This window comes from Tursiops truncatus, chromosome 12, assembly GCF_011762595.2.
Source record: "Tursiops truncatus isolate mTurTru1 chromosome 12, mTurTru1.mat.Y, whole genome shotgun sequence".
NCBI lineage: Eukaryota > Metazoa > Chordata > Mammalia > Artiodactyla > Delphinidae > Tursiops > Tursiops truncatus.
In genome coordinates, this window is record NC_047045.1 from 2,007,243 (window position 1) to 2,022,480 (window position 15,238).

The 15,238-nt window shown below is 33.5% G+C and overlaps 1 protein-coding gene across 1 annotated transcript in view; it reads right to left on the reverse strand.

Annotated features, from left to right (window-relative positions):
* EYS (eyes shut homolog) overlaps positions 1-15,238 on the reverse strand; it is a 1,685,417-nt gene that overhangs the window by 578,151 nt on the left and 1,092,028 nt on the right. Inside the window, exon 28 of the mRNA XM_033867388.2 lies at positions 13,053-13,165. Coding sequence (XP_033723279.1) covers positions 13,053-13,165 — 113 coding nt within the window. The remainder of the gene's footprint in view (positions 1-13,052; positions 13,166-15,238) is intronic.

The window sequence follows — 15,238 nt, forward strand, 5'->3', positions numbered from 1 at the left end:
TGATAAAACTTTGGGTGCCCTAGAGACATTTTATATTTTCAGGGTGTTTTTGGATCCAGGTTTGTGGTTTCTTGGCAGTATACTTTCATTAAAATTGAAAAAGCACTGCTCTATTTGTATCTGGCCTGGTCTGTGTTAGTAACAACCTGTAATGTTCTTTCCTTGTCTAATTCTCAAGCTGGTTTTAGTTTTTTGTTTTCTTCTCCTCTTATATCTTTATCTCTCAACTTAATGACAGCTACCTTGAGGTCATCTGAACAGCATGCTTGAAGGAGATAGAGGATCCTCTGAATTGATCTTTGCTGCATGGCTTAGTTCTTATATGTTGCTGATAGATCTTAATAAGACTGTGTTGCTGTCAGCATTATATATTCTTAATTCTGTTTTTGGGGAGTGGTTACAGAAATAGTCAGCTTTCTAAACTCTAGAAGCTTCAATCATATGTTAGATCCTTAAAGTTCTCTTCATCTAGTAAATGACAATAAATGCACTTCCTGAACATCACAGGCCAGAGATCAGACACTTTACTTCAGTTCACATCCCTGGAGGAGAACTCGCTCCATAATCCCACTCAGATGCAAGAAGGGGAGTGGGTAGGTTGTGGAGAGAATTGAACAAATGTGTTCTTGGCTGTGCAACTATTTCTGTGGGGCAGTTCTCTATTATGGAGGGGGTGAACGAACTGTTTTGTTGCAAAGCCAGTAGAGAATTTAACTGAAAGTAATGAGTAATTCTGAAAGTAATGGTAAGCACTTGGAAGACTGCCATCAATTAATAACAAAAGTAGAAATTGAAAATATGTCCAAAGTGTAGTGCAGTGTATAGAAGCTCGAGGGCCCTGAGGTATATGACATTCACAGGCTCATCATTGTTTTGAACATAGGAGATAGTTTTTGCAGAGCCATTATTAATCATGAACACTACCATGGGTACTATTATTCATAATAATAAAACATGTTATATATTATCAGGCCCTCAAATAATACCATTTGAAAAAAGGTTCCTATCAATTTTTACCAGATATAATTATATTTGTATAAGTAAAATCTATCTATATCCATTTCATTGCAAAACTAAAAATAGCTTCTTTTTCTTGAATGTTTCATTTCCCAAGTATTAAAATAGACTTTAAAATATAAATATTGATATCTTTCAATTGTCAAGGAAAACATACAATGCACAGAGATTTGAATGAAACAGGAATAGAACATTGGGAAGTTTCTACAATGCAGAGAAATGAAAATATATTCAGTTAAAAAACCTTATGCAAAGTGAAAAAGTTAAATTCGAATAGAAATGAACCCAATTTATAGTTTAACAAAAACCTAAAAATTTCTTGTTTGTATTCTGCTCTTAAGTGTCTTTGCATCTATTTCTTCTCATTTATTTTAGTATATTATTTTGTACTGGGAAAAATAGTTAAAAAAATAAAGTTAGCATGTTTGAACTTCTCATGGAAATCATTATTCTTCTTAGATGACTATTCTCCTAGTTGATTGGAAATGTGGTCAAATAAACATATGTGAAGATGGCTAATCATAAGAGTTACCAAAATGGAAGCCCTTCCCATGTCCAGGCAATGTGCTAAGTGCATTGCTTCTATAAAATGTCATTCAGTCCTCATGTCAACCATTATTATTGTCCTTATTTACAGGTAAGGAAACTGAAATACAGAGGTTAAGTAATTTTGCCAAGGTTATTTTTATAGGAAGCAGTAGAGCTGAACTTTGAAATTTGGTATATCTGACATTACCTCTTTTGCCACAGAAATACACCAACTTGAGTCAAACCCACTTTTCATAAAACCATCTAGTTAACTATCAATTAAAAGGTTCTCTAGTCTCCACCTGTGTAACTCAGCAGAGGCAATCCTCTGGAGTTGCAGCATATTAACCATGTTTTGTGATCAAATCTGTGTAATAAGAAAAAAAATATATTTTTACTTACTTTTAGGGAAAGAATTGCTTTTATTTGTGAAATATGACAGAACATTTAATTCCGAAAATACAGACCTGAGACATAGTGCAGAAGTAAAAAAAAAAAAAAAAAAAAAAAAAAATGACATAATGAAAGTTAATTGCTCTTCTTACTATGATAGGAAAATTTTAAATTGAGTTTCTAGAGTGTGAGGGTTGAAGGATTCCTAGAATAATAAGATGAGGACATATTCTAGGGAGGGCACACAACTTAGAATAAGGTTGGGACTGAGGTCCAGAGCAGATCTTAAGAAATACCTGAGGTGGGAATGGTCAAGGGATTTCTAAAACCAAAGATGGATAATATTCAATGTTTCATATTTTTGCCTTGTTATGCTGTTCTCTGAAATACTCGACCCCTTTTTCCTAACCTCCACCATCCTAATTTCGTGTTAGCTTTTCTTTGGAAAAATCTAGGAAAAAGGATAACGTTGAGTTTTAATATGAGGAGGAACAAAGGAGAAACAACAACTACAATGAAAACAATAGCTAATAATGATAAGTGCCTTCTAGGTATTTGACACTATTCTAAGAAGTTTTTTAAAATGTATATTTAATCATGCATCTCTTACAGCAACACTGTGTGGCCAGCATTCTTGACACCATCACCACATAAAAATGAAGGAAGCACTAAGTCACACAGATAATATGGTGCAAAACCATCTAAGGCATGGTTCTAGAGTCACTGTTCTCACCTTCCCACTTGATTGCTCTGAGATTTAGAATCAGAGTGCAAGTGATATCAGGGTGTCACTTCACTTGAGGAATGTAAGTAAAGAGAGTGTGACAAAAGCTATGCTTTTAAACGTAAGCACCCTAGTGATCATGGGGAGAACAGAATTTACACATACAGGGGGATCAAGCCATTTTTAGATACATTAAAGGAAATTATGATTTCACAATGGTCACTCCATTCCTGATATTTGAGGAATTGCAAGAAATATAAATATTTACACAAATATGCAATTAAGTACCTTAGATGGTAATGAAGCCTAGATTGTTAAAAGACTTTAATTATGCACTTACTAGCTCTATTCTAATGTATCTTTAGACACAATTGCATGTCTAGTCATTGGATAACTCATGTGTCTATTCTTTTTTCCCATATGTACTCTTAAAAATCCTCTACTCATACAGATTAAAGCTACCTTGCCATTCTCGAATCAAAAGCATCCTGAAATATGTGATCAAATCCATTACAGAATTCTAGAGGATAAATCATTTAAACATATTGTGAAGGAAACTGAATATATCAGATATATCACAACGTATAAGAAATAATAAAAATTTCAGTTATAGATATAAGAACTATGCATTTTCTAAATTTTATTTATTATTAAGACCACTGGGATTATCTAGTTTGGATTTGGAGAATCCAGAAATTAAAGAACACATTTCTAAACATATATATGTATCTTTTTATTCCCAAATTCCCATATATTTACAAAATTAAAAACAAGAACAAACAAAAAATCTTTGATATATGGGAGTGAGCCTAGATATCTGAGAAAATACAAATATTTTCCAAGTATGTAGTAGATCATCTCTGTACTTTCTCTGTAGAACTGTAGAATTTGATTAAAATACAGCTAAAGCATTTTCCATAGTATGACTTTATGAAGCAAAGCTTTCACTGTAACCTTAAATGATTTTAAATCTTAAATGATTAAAATACTTGATATAGTTGATATCACCTTTAAAAAATTTTAATATATAGTCCATATAAATCTACATATTTAATATAAATTTCAATAAATGGTGTTGGGAACCTGGATGTCTACATGCAAAAGGATGAAATTGAACCATTATCTTACACCATAAACAAAAACCAACTTAAAATGGATTAAAGAATTAACTGTAAGACCTGAAACTGTAAAACTCCTAGAAGGGTTTTACATAAGGAAAAACTCCTTAACATTGGCCCTTGGAAATGATATTTTGGATATGATACCAAAAACTCAAGCAACAAAAACAGCAATAAACAAAAGGAACTACATTTAAAAAAAAATGCTTCTGCAAAGCAAGGGAAACAATTAACAAAAGGAAAAGACAACGTATATTGGGAGAAAATATGTGTAAATCATATAACTGATAAAGGGTTAATATCTTAAATATATAAGAAACTCATACAACTCAATAGCAAAAAAGGCAAATAATCTGATTTAAAAAATGGGCAAAGGACCCAAGTAGATATTTTTCCAAAGAAGATACACAAATGGTCAACAAGCATGTGGAACCTTGCTCAACATCACTACTCATAAAGAAATGCAAATCAAATCCACAATGAGATACCACCTCACACCTGTTAGGGAGCTTATTACCACAAAAATAAAAGATGACAAGTTTGGAGGAGGATTTGAAGAAATAGGAGACCTGTATACTGTTGGTGGGATTGTAATTGGCACAGCCATTATGGAAAATAATATGGAGATGCCTCAAAATACTAAAAATAGAATTACTATATGATCTGGCAATCCCTTTCCTGGGCATATACCTAAAGGAAATGAAATGAGTACCTCAAAGAGATATTTGCACCCCAATGCTCATTGAAGTAATAACCAATATATGGAAACAACCTGATGTCTGTCAATGGATGAATGAATAAAGAAATTTTCGTAAGTATATATAATTGATTGGAATATTTTTCAGTCTTTAAAAGGAAGGAGATCCTGCCATTTATGGCAACATGCATGAAAGTGGAGGACAGTATGGTAAGTGAAATGAGCTAGCATCAAAAAGAATAAAATACCTAGGAACAAACATACCTAAGGAGGCAAAAGAGCTGTACTCCAAAAGCTACCAGATGCTGATGAAAGAAATTGAAGATGACACAGATGGAAAGATATACTGTATTCTTGGATTGGAAGAATCAATATTGTCAAAAAGACCATATTACCCAAGACAGTATACAGATTCAATGCAGTCCCTATCTTATTACCAATGGCATTTTTCACAAACTAGAACAAAAAAAAAAAATGTAAAATCTGTATGGAAACACAAAAGACCCCAAATAAATAAAACAATCCTGAGAAAGAAGAATGGAGTTAGAGGAGTCAGGCTCCCTGACTTCAGACTATACTACAAAGCTACAGGAATCAAAACAGTATGGTACTGGCACAAAAATGGAAATACAGATCAATGGAACAGGATAGAAAGCCCAGAAATAAAGCCACGCACTTATGGTCAATTTCTATAACAAAGAGGTAAGACTATACGATGGAGAAAAAGCCTCTTCAATAAGTGGTGCTGGGAAAACTGGACAGCGACATGTAAAAAAATGAAATTAGAAAATTCTCTAACACCATAAACAAAACAAAATAAACAAAAATAACTTGAAACAAAATAAACTCAAAGTAGATCTGAGTGAAGTAAGTCAGACACAGAAAAACAAATATCATATGATATTGCTTATATGTGGAATCTAAAAAAGGGTAGGAATGAACTTATTTACAAAACAGATGTAGAAAAAAAATTTATGCCTACCAGGGGAAGGAATAAATTGGGAGATTGGGATTGACATATACACAATACTATATATAAAACATAACTAATAAGAATCTGCCGTATAGCACAGGGAACTCTGTTCAATACTTTGTATGGCCTATATGGGAAAGAATCTAAAAAAAGAGTGGATATATGTATATGTAAATCTGATTCACTTTGCTGTACACCTGAAACTAACACAACATTGTAAATCAAATATATTCCAGAAAAAAAGATTAAAAAAAAAATCTAAGTGTAAGACTGGATACTTTAAAACTCCTAGAGGAAAATACAGGCAGAACACACTTTGACATGAGTTACAGCAATATGTTTTTGAATTTTTTAAATTAGGAGTTTGGGATTAACATATACACACTACTATATATAAAATAGATAAATAACAAGGACCTATTGTATAGCATGGGGACCTATATTCAATATCTTTTAATAACCTATAATGGAAAAGAATTTGAAAAAGGTTTTATATATATATATATATTATATATTATATATTACAATATGTACATGTAACTGAATCACTTTGCTGTATACCTGAAACTAACACAACACTGTAAATTGACTGTATTTCAATAAAAAATGGTTAAAACATAAGCTATTCTCAGAAAGAAAAATATTACATGACCTCACTTATATGTGAAATCTAAAGAAGTCAAATACACAGAAGTAGAGCATGGAACAGTGGTTACTAGGGGTAGGTAAGTGTCGGAAGTGGGGAGATGTTGGCTAAAGGGTACAAAGCTGCAGTTATATAGGATGAATAAGTCTAGAGATTTAATGTACAAAATGATGATGATTGTTAATAATACTGTAGATTTTAGGTGCTTCCTTTGAAACTTATTATTTTTATTTTATTTTTTTATTATCTTTTGTTTATTTGTTTGTTTTGTTTTTTGCGGTATGCATTCCGCTCACTGTTGTGGCCTCTCCCGTTGTGGAGCACAGGCTCTGGACGTGCAGGCTCAGTGGCCATGGCTCATGGGCCCAGCCGCTCTGCGGCATGTGGGATCCTCCCAGACCGGAGCACGAACCCATGTCCCCTGCTTCGGCAGGCGGACTCTCAACCACTGCGCCACCAGGGAAGCCCTATTATTTTTATTTTAATGAGAATATATATTTAAAGTGTACATATGATGATTTGATAAACATATATGTAGTAAAATGTTTATTATAGTTAAGCTAACTAACATATCCATCTCCTCACATAGTTACCACATTTTTTACGGTGAGGGCACCTGAAATTTACTGCAAATTTTCAGTGTTCAGTTCAGTATTATTAACTGTATTCATCTGTTATTAAACTTCGTGGTAGATATCAAAATTCTCCTATACTATTGTCCTCATGATGGGAATCAGCAACTCATGGCATGGTTCGTCTACCCGAAACCATTACACTCAGCTGGCTGTCATGAAAGGTAGGCAAGTCAGGGTAGACACATTCAAAACAGAGTTCCTACACCTGTGATAGATTCAACTTCATGTGGCAAGCTCTCATCTCTTCAGTCCCAAATGTACAAATGTACATTGAATACTAAACCACAATTTCAACTCTTCTCCATCATCTGGTCTTTACTTGTAAATGATAATCACATCTCTAGGAAACCAAGAGTGCATCAATCTCATATCAGCACATTGTGGTGAGACAAGTATCAGACTGGTTAAAAAATTGGAGAAAATGGTAACTTATATTATTTCATTTTAGATCTTATTTTATTCTGTTTTTGAAGGTAATAAATGATCAACGTTTGGATTCCTATTTCTGAGTAATCAATTTTTTCTTTTAGATTTTATTTTGAAGGTTCATACTGTCTACTTAAAAATGATGGTGGAGGGTTTTTCTAAAAAATAAATGAAATTTTACATATTACTTAGGATGTTAAAACTCTATGCCTTAATCTTCTACTAATAAAACATTTAAATCAAATATTTATTTAATAGTAGGGCATTTAGATCGGCACCACAAATTTATAAGAGCACGCTATGTATTATATAACTTACTCCTTTTTGAAAAGCCAATAATATTCATTTTAATGATACTAGTGACCTGTTGAGATGATCTGTAAACAAACAGTTAAAAAGTAGAAAATGATCTCTTGTGCTTTCGGCCTTTTGTTTCTGAATGATTGCCTTTGTCTTGAATACTTCTTACCATTATCATAACATACTCCTTCAGAAATAGTAATTATTTAAAAGACAGTACAAATAAAAGTTAATCCAGACTACTTAATAATATATGGAGACATTTGAGAATGCATAATAAAGGGTAAGATGGTTGTTTTGATATAATGCAGCTTTAAAAGTGCACAAAAATGGTATGCTGCCATAGTTATCTTTTTTTTCTCACTCAATATGTTATAAGATCTATCCATATTGAAACATATAGGTGAATTTCATTATTTTCAGCTGGCTTGTATTTCATCATGTTTACCATCCTTTTAAACATCCATTTCCCTGCTTTCGAATGTTTTACTATTTCTAATAAGGCTCATCAGAGTGTCGCTGGATCACATCAGGGTGCCTCTCTAGGGGAGAAAGCTGGAGGAGGAATAACTGATTTAGCTGTTCTTGACATCTTACTACATTGGTACCTGATCCCTGATCCTGAATGGAAGATCAAACCCAGATAAGACATAAGCCAGTACATGGTAAAATGTTCCTGCCTGAGGTATACACTATGTAGTTATTAAGAACACAGGTGAAGTAAATATAGGTGCCTATTAAAATAGGCAGGAAATAGGGGCGTCCATGGTGGTGCAGTGGTTAAGAATCTGTCTGCCAATGCAGGAGACATGGGTTCGAGTCCTAGTTCGGGAAGATCCCACATGCGCCAGAGCAACTAAGCCCGTGCGCCACAACTACTGAGCCTGCGCTCCAGAGCCCACGCTCCACAAGAGAAGCCGTGGCAATGAAAAGCCTGTGCACCACAACCAAGAGTAACCCCTGCTGTCCCGCAACTAGAGAAAAGCCTGCTTGCAACTAGAGAAAAGCCTTCTTGCAGAACCCAACGCAGCCAAAAATAAAATTAAATTAAAAAATAAAATAATAAATTTTAAAAAAGACAAAGCAATTTCTTCCATATTTTAAAAAAACAGACAGGAAATAATATAACAATCTAAAAGTGAAAGGATTTGTTATATAAATACATATAATTGTCAATTCTATCACTGGAAAAAACCTTGGTAGAAAAATTCAAGCAAACAAAAAAACAAATAACAACAAAATAAACAAAACCCCAAATACCATAATAGGTGAACTGATTTTCTTGTCAGTCCTATGCTGAAATTTCTAGTTATTGCTGGATTTTCTTATATCACCAGTATAAAGTTGATTGCTAAGAAAGAGATGAGGAACTAGAACATACTATTCTAAAATTTTAAGTCTTTTGGTCAATTAAAAAATGCATCAAGCAAGAGAGCCACAAATTGTGGGGATATTCACTTTATGTGTGTAAAACAGGAACTAGTATTAATTTTGGTTTTGGCTTCTCAATAGCAGCATCTCAGTGCTAAAATTAATATCAGATGCTAAGACTACAGTCTCTGTAAGAAAATTCTGAATCACCTGGAATCCTCTACTGTAGAAACAGCCATCTGTAGAGAAGTCTTGTTGAAATAATCAGATAAACAGAGTGCCATCAAACATTTTAAAGGAAAGCAGCATTTCTCATGGGAGACCCTATGGAGTCTGGGAGGTCACAGTAATTTTTCATATGGCCTGCGAGGTTAACATATTTTTAATAATGATACTGAGATGTTTTTTGACTTTTTCACTGTGTTTACATTTGCAGTGGTGATCTAAGAACAATGGTGGAGAAAACTGCTGATGACTAAAAATAGTAGTACCAAGTTACACTAACGGGTGTAGTGTTCTCTACTAACAGTTTAAAAATCCAAATTTCACATGAGTGTACTTGAGGCAGTGGCAAAATTATTATTTTTTAAAATTATAATTTATAAGTATATGCCTTTTTACTAATGCATGTGAAGCAAAGGGGAGTATGCATAAAGTATACTTCTCTGCATGCTGAAGTGTGAAGGTTGCCTCCAGAAGAAGCAATTTGTGATTATTTGATGCGTGAGAGCAACTAGCTGCTTCTTTTCATGGCAGACGATTTTACTTGAAAGAGCTAGTACTCAAACTATGGTTACTCAATCTTAGGTATTAGGTAGACATTTTCTCAAAAACAAAATGAGACTGTCACTTCAAGGAAAACAACTAACAGTATTCGTTGACAATGATAAAAATTGAGTTTTAAGGCAAATATTAGAATTTTGGAAAAATCTAAAATGCACCCTTTTGCACTTGACAGCTTTACAATACTTAAAGACACTCTGGTGAGATTGGAGGGGATATTCACAGATAAGATTTTTCAATATTTTATATTGATATGTGTTGACATTTAGGTTACCTGAATAACTGAAGGAACCAATATTTTTCTGGACATAGTACAAAAGTGTGAATGGGTAGAAGATTAATTCAAAATGCAAGATAAAACAATGGATTTTCATTTACAGAATATGAAAAGTTCACTGATTGGATTTTACATTTCACATTGCAACTAATGTTTAACAGTCTATGACTTACCAAGTTTTGGTGTAATATCAAACATGAGTATTCCCAGTTGCTTGAAAAGGTTACTTAAGTACCACTATTATTTCCAAGTGCATATCTATGTGAAGACTGAATTTCTTCAACTACTTCAACAGAACAGTTACTGGACAGACTGAATGCAGAAACATATATCAAAATCCAGTATCTTCATTAAGCTAGACATTAAAGATATTTGCAGAAAATGTGAAACCACCAATCTTTTCATTATTTTTATTTGTTGATTTGGTAAGTGTATTTATTTTTCATAAAAATATATTGAGGTTATTTATGTAACAAATTTATCTTTTCATTTTGTGCATTAAATAATAAATTTATTTTAAACTCTTCTGTTTTCATTTCTAGTATGGTAAATACTGATAAATAATTCCACGTAAAAAAGCTCTTTGCAGTCAAAATAATTTTTAAGAGCACAAAGACCAAAATGTTTGAGAATCACTTGGTACAGTGAATCTAAAAGCAATTTCATAATAAAAATTTTTTGAAGAAATAATCATAGTAGGATCACAAAATATTTTAAACAGCACATCTTTGAGCATCTACTATTCCTGGCCCTGGGGAAACAGGAGTGGAAGAGGCCTGTAGAGTCCATGCCTGGAAGGAGCTCAGGTCATAGTAAGGGAGCCATCAAGGAAACTTATGAGCAAATAAAAACTACATTAAAATAGTGGCATCTCTTATAAAGAATAAAAAACAAATTATGGAAATAAAGAGTGACTAGGAGATATGCATGGAAGCTCACTTCATTTTGGGAGGTCTAGGAAGGCGTCTATGATGGGATCATAGATGTTGAGAAGCAGCCAGACTAGTGAAGAAGGGCTTGGGGAGATGATGAATGGGCTTCTGGAGATAGGACTAGAGGAAAACTTTCTGGAAATGGTGGAAAGTTTGGCAAAGAAGACCAGTCTCACTGAACTTTAAACATAGAAGAAAGTCCAATTTTATCTTCTGTATAATTATGAGGGAAAGGTTACTTTTCTGATTTTTCTGATTTTCCTCAGAGAAGACTGAAGAATTAGAAAAATTTGAACTTTACTCAGTGTCATACAGCCAATAATTTAGAGAATTAGGCTTTGAAAACTCTTTTACAAACCAATCCAATATAATAGCTCTCTTAAGAGAAGTGGTCTTAAATAAAATAAAGTGGTGGTAGTAGTTGATGACAGGGACAGTGTAAATGTCCAGAGAAATTTAATAGCCTCCACTTGCTTTAACTCTGAACACAAGTAAAGTGCCTTTTATATGTTCACAGCTGTGTTGGATATCGTAGAGAGGGATAATTTCACTTCATATTTGTTAAAGAACCAATATCGCAAAATGGAGGTCAAACGACCGAATGGCATTGAATGTAAACAGAATAGGTCCTCTAGAGAAGAGAACAAGAAAAGGCAAGGTTAAGAACTGCCGTGCAGATAGCTGAGATCACCCAATTTTTGGTTTTGTTTTATACTCATTTCTTTTTAACATCTTTATTAGAGTATAATTGCTTTACAATGGTGTGTCAGTTTCTGCTTTATAACAAAGTGAATCACTTATACATATATGTATGTCCCCATATCTCTTCCCTCTTGCATCTCCCTCCCTCCCACCATCCCTATCCCACCCCTCTAGGTGGTCACAAAGCACTGAGCTGATCTCCCTATGCTATGCGGCTTTTATACTCATTCTTAAAACAAAAGTTAAATGTGCCCTACTTTCACAAAATTAAAAAAGTAGTTTGCTTATCAAATTGCTAAATTAACAGATTATTATATAAATTATAGAAAGATTCTATCATTTTCAATGAATTTGCTGTCTAGTGACTGCCCTTAATTCATTTAACTATAAGTTAACAGATCATAGTATTTCACACAGAGGTAGAGAGCAAAGAATTTCAGAGTTAAATATTAGGAAATACTACTAACTGCAAACCAATTAAAAATGGAGATAGACTTTCAACATAAATTAGGAATAAATGGTAAAATATAAGGACTTACTGGTGTTGGATTTATATTAAAATTTCTAGAACCTATTCAGTGTGAATTTGTAAGATATTAGGTTTTCATTTGATTAAAAACAAATCAAGCAAACAAAAAGCACCCTGTATACCACGGCATCATAGGTGTCACATAAATATTTAAATGTATTAGCTAAAGAGGAAACAGTGAGGAATGAATTATCCTTTTACTTTCTGAAGTATTTCCTTAATTTTTGAATACACACAATTTCCCCCTACCCATGAAGGAAACATTTGGCTATATTCAAATATGTAATGTTCTTATAGCCTTCTGTTTTTATTTTTCTTAAAGCACTCTTCATTTTTATATGTTAATTTAAGTATTTCATCAATATCTCCTCTACTACACTATAAACTCCTTAAGGACAGTCACTGTGTGACTGTTTATTCACCTTAGACCATAGTGAATAGTAGAATTTCAATATTTCAAAAAATTTTAGTAGAATATATCAGTGTGTTTCTTCTGTTGACAAACAGGCTTTTATGCTGTCCTGCTCCACCACCCTCTGCCCCACAGGTAAAGATTTCTGTATCCAGAAGCAGATTGTCTGAAAGGAATGTCACCAATAATGAAAATTTAAGCACAATGACAACTTTTTGAGAGTAATATTTTAGAATTAAACACTACCCTAAACAATACATCACATACCTGACTGTCAGTGTGCTTATATTTGAAATGCTCTGAGAGATGATGTTTTCTGATCATATTTAACTGATCATCTGTTGGTACATATGCTGAATCTTATACAGCACAAAGCAGAAACTCATTATAAATAAATGGTCCAACTTAATTGGGATGTCGCTTTAAAATGCTATAGTCTGTAAGGAAAGTAACATAAAATGTAAAAGTGGAAGAGAAAGCAAAATGAAGAAAACATATTCTAGCCCTGATTAGATTATTTTTAATGGATATGTTACTTTTGGAGTGGTTATTTGAACAAGTAATTGAAAAATCATTAGTAGTGTCTTACCTGCAACTGTCAATGTGAATTTTTTTCACTGCCTTGGATGGGATGAAAGATTCCCAGTTATTGATTTCTATAACTTCTATGCAGCCAGTAAAATTCTCAACTGGTCCAGAAATCTGACAGGGAGGAAGAGAAGGAGGGAGAGAGAGGAAGAGAAGCAGAGAGAGAAAGAGAGAGAGGGTAATTTATATTATTTCTACAATGTATTATTCTTGCTGCAAACTAATCAGAGAGTACAATCAGATTGGGGGTCTGATTTGATTTATTCAATATATTGGTAGAAATTAATACAACTCTTTGATAAATATTATTCTAAAAATTAGTAGGAAAGATTACCACTTTAGTCAAAAATTACTTGGAATCTGTATCTTATTATGGTATGAATTACACAAAGTCACTCATATGAATAAAGAAAACATTTTTATTACTTATTGGAACATAGGAGAAAAGCTGATACACTCATCTTATCCATCAAGAAGTTACACTCTTCCATCTTTTGCCTCTGTTCCATGTACTTTTTCTTTTGACATTAGTTACCTTATCCCATCCACAGCTATGGAACATCAAGAAAAAATTATCTTTCCAGGGGCAAAGGAAACACAGAATAAGCTACAAATATTTGTCACATCCTGTAGCCCTGATGCATTCTGCATGCCTTTTGTGTTCAGTTGTATTGTTTATTCTTTTTAGGAATAACTTGTGCAAAAATAGATATCCAGAAAGATTGTTAAAGAGCAAAAAGAGAAAATGATCTTGGAAAGCATTCATTTTGATGAACAAATATAACCTCTTAAAAAGACATGACTTCTCATTGTATTCACTGTGAATATGCAGTATGACACCAGTAATTATATGTCTATATAAATTTACATTATGTTAAAAAAAGAAATTAGAAAAACTAAAGGATTCAATAGTTAGAAATGAGTATTTATTTCAGGTTCTATCTTCTGTTTCTCAATATTATTAAAAATTCAAGCTAAGGTGGAGCAAATCATGACCAGGGCAATCATTGAATTTAGACACTGAAAAATAAGTTGTCCACCTTGATTTCTGAATTACTAATATATACTATTCACATTCTCAAGACTTGGCTTCTCATTGAGTGTAACATCAGAAAGAAAGAAAAAGAAAGAAAACAAGAAATCAAGAAAGAAAGAAAGAAAAAGATAGATGGGAGGAAGAAAGGGAGGATGGAAAGAAAGACAGAAAGAAAGAAAAAGAAAAGAAAGAAGGGAAGAAAAAGAAAGCAAGCTTTTGCCTTGTATAAACATTTTTTGGTGAATGAATTTTATTTCATCTTTTAACTTGAGTCTTAGTTTTAAAACTCTTAAACATTTTCTTCCTCTTTCTGATGTAGGCTCAAATATACTGCAAATCCTCTCAGCGAGTAACACTGTCAAGTGTCAAAATTGACTGAATTAGAAAACAAAATAGTATTTCAAAAAGAAGTCAGCTGATAACAAGGAAAATAGAAACATTTGGCTCTTACGTACTGCAGAAGGGAAAATATTCATTTGTAATTGTTAGCTTAAAGTTTTATGGACCTCATGAATGGTTTTGTTTTCCAAATTTAATTTTTTATTTTTATCATAATATTTTTAACACCTTTATTGGAGTGTAATTGCTTTACAGTGGTGTATTAGTTTCTGCTTTATAACAAAGTGAATCAGCTATACTTATACATATATCCTCATATCCCCTCCCTCTTGCTTCTCCCTCCTACCCTCCCTATCCCATCCATCTAGGGGGTCACAAAGCACCGAGCTGATCTCCCAGTGCTATGCGGCTGTTTCCCACTAGCTATCTATTTTACATTTGGTAGTATATATAAGTAAATGCCACTCTCTCACTTCAGCCCAGCTTACCCTTCCCCCTCCCCATGTCCTCAAGTCCATTCTCTATGTCTGTGTCTTTATTCCTGTCCTGCCCCTAGGTTCTTCAGAACCTTTTTTTTTTTGCAGTACGCGGGTCTCTCACTGTTATGGCCTCTCCCATTGCGGAGCACAGGCTCCAGATGCGCAGGCTCAACGGGAATGGGTCATGGGCCCAGCCGCTCTGTGGTATGTGGGATCTTCCCAGACTGGGGCATGGACCCATGTCCCCTGCATGGGCAGGTGGACTCTCAACCACTGCGCCACCAGGGAAGCCCTTTTTTTTTAGATTCCATATATACGTGTTAGCATACAGTA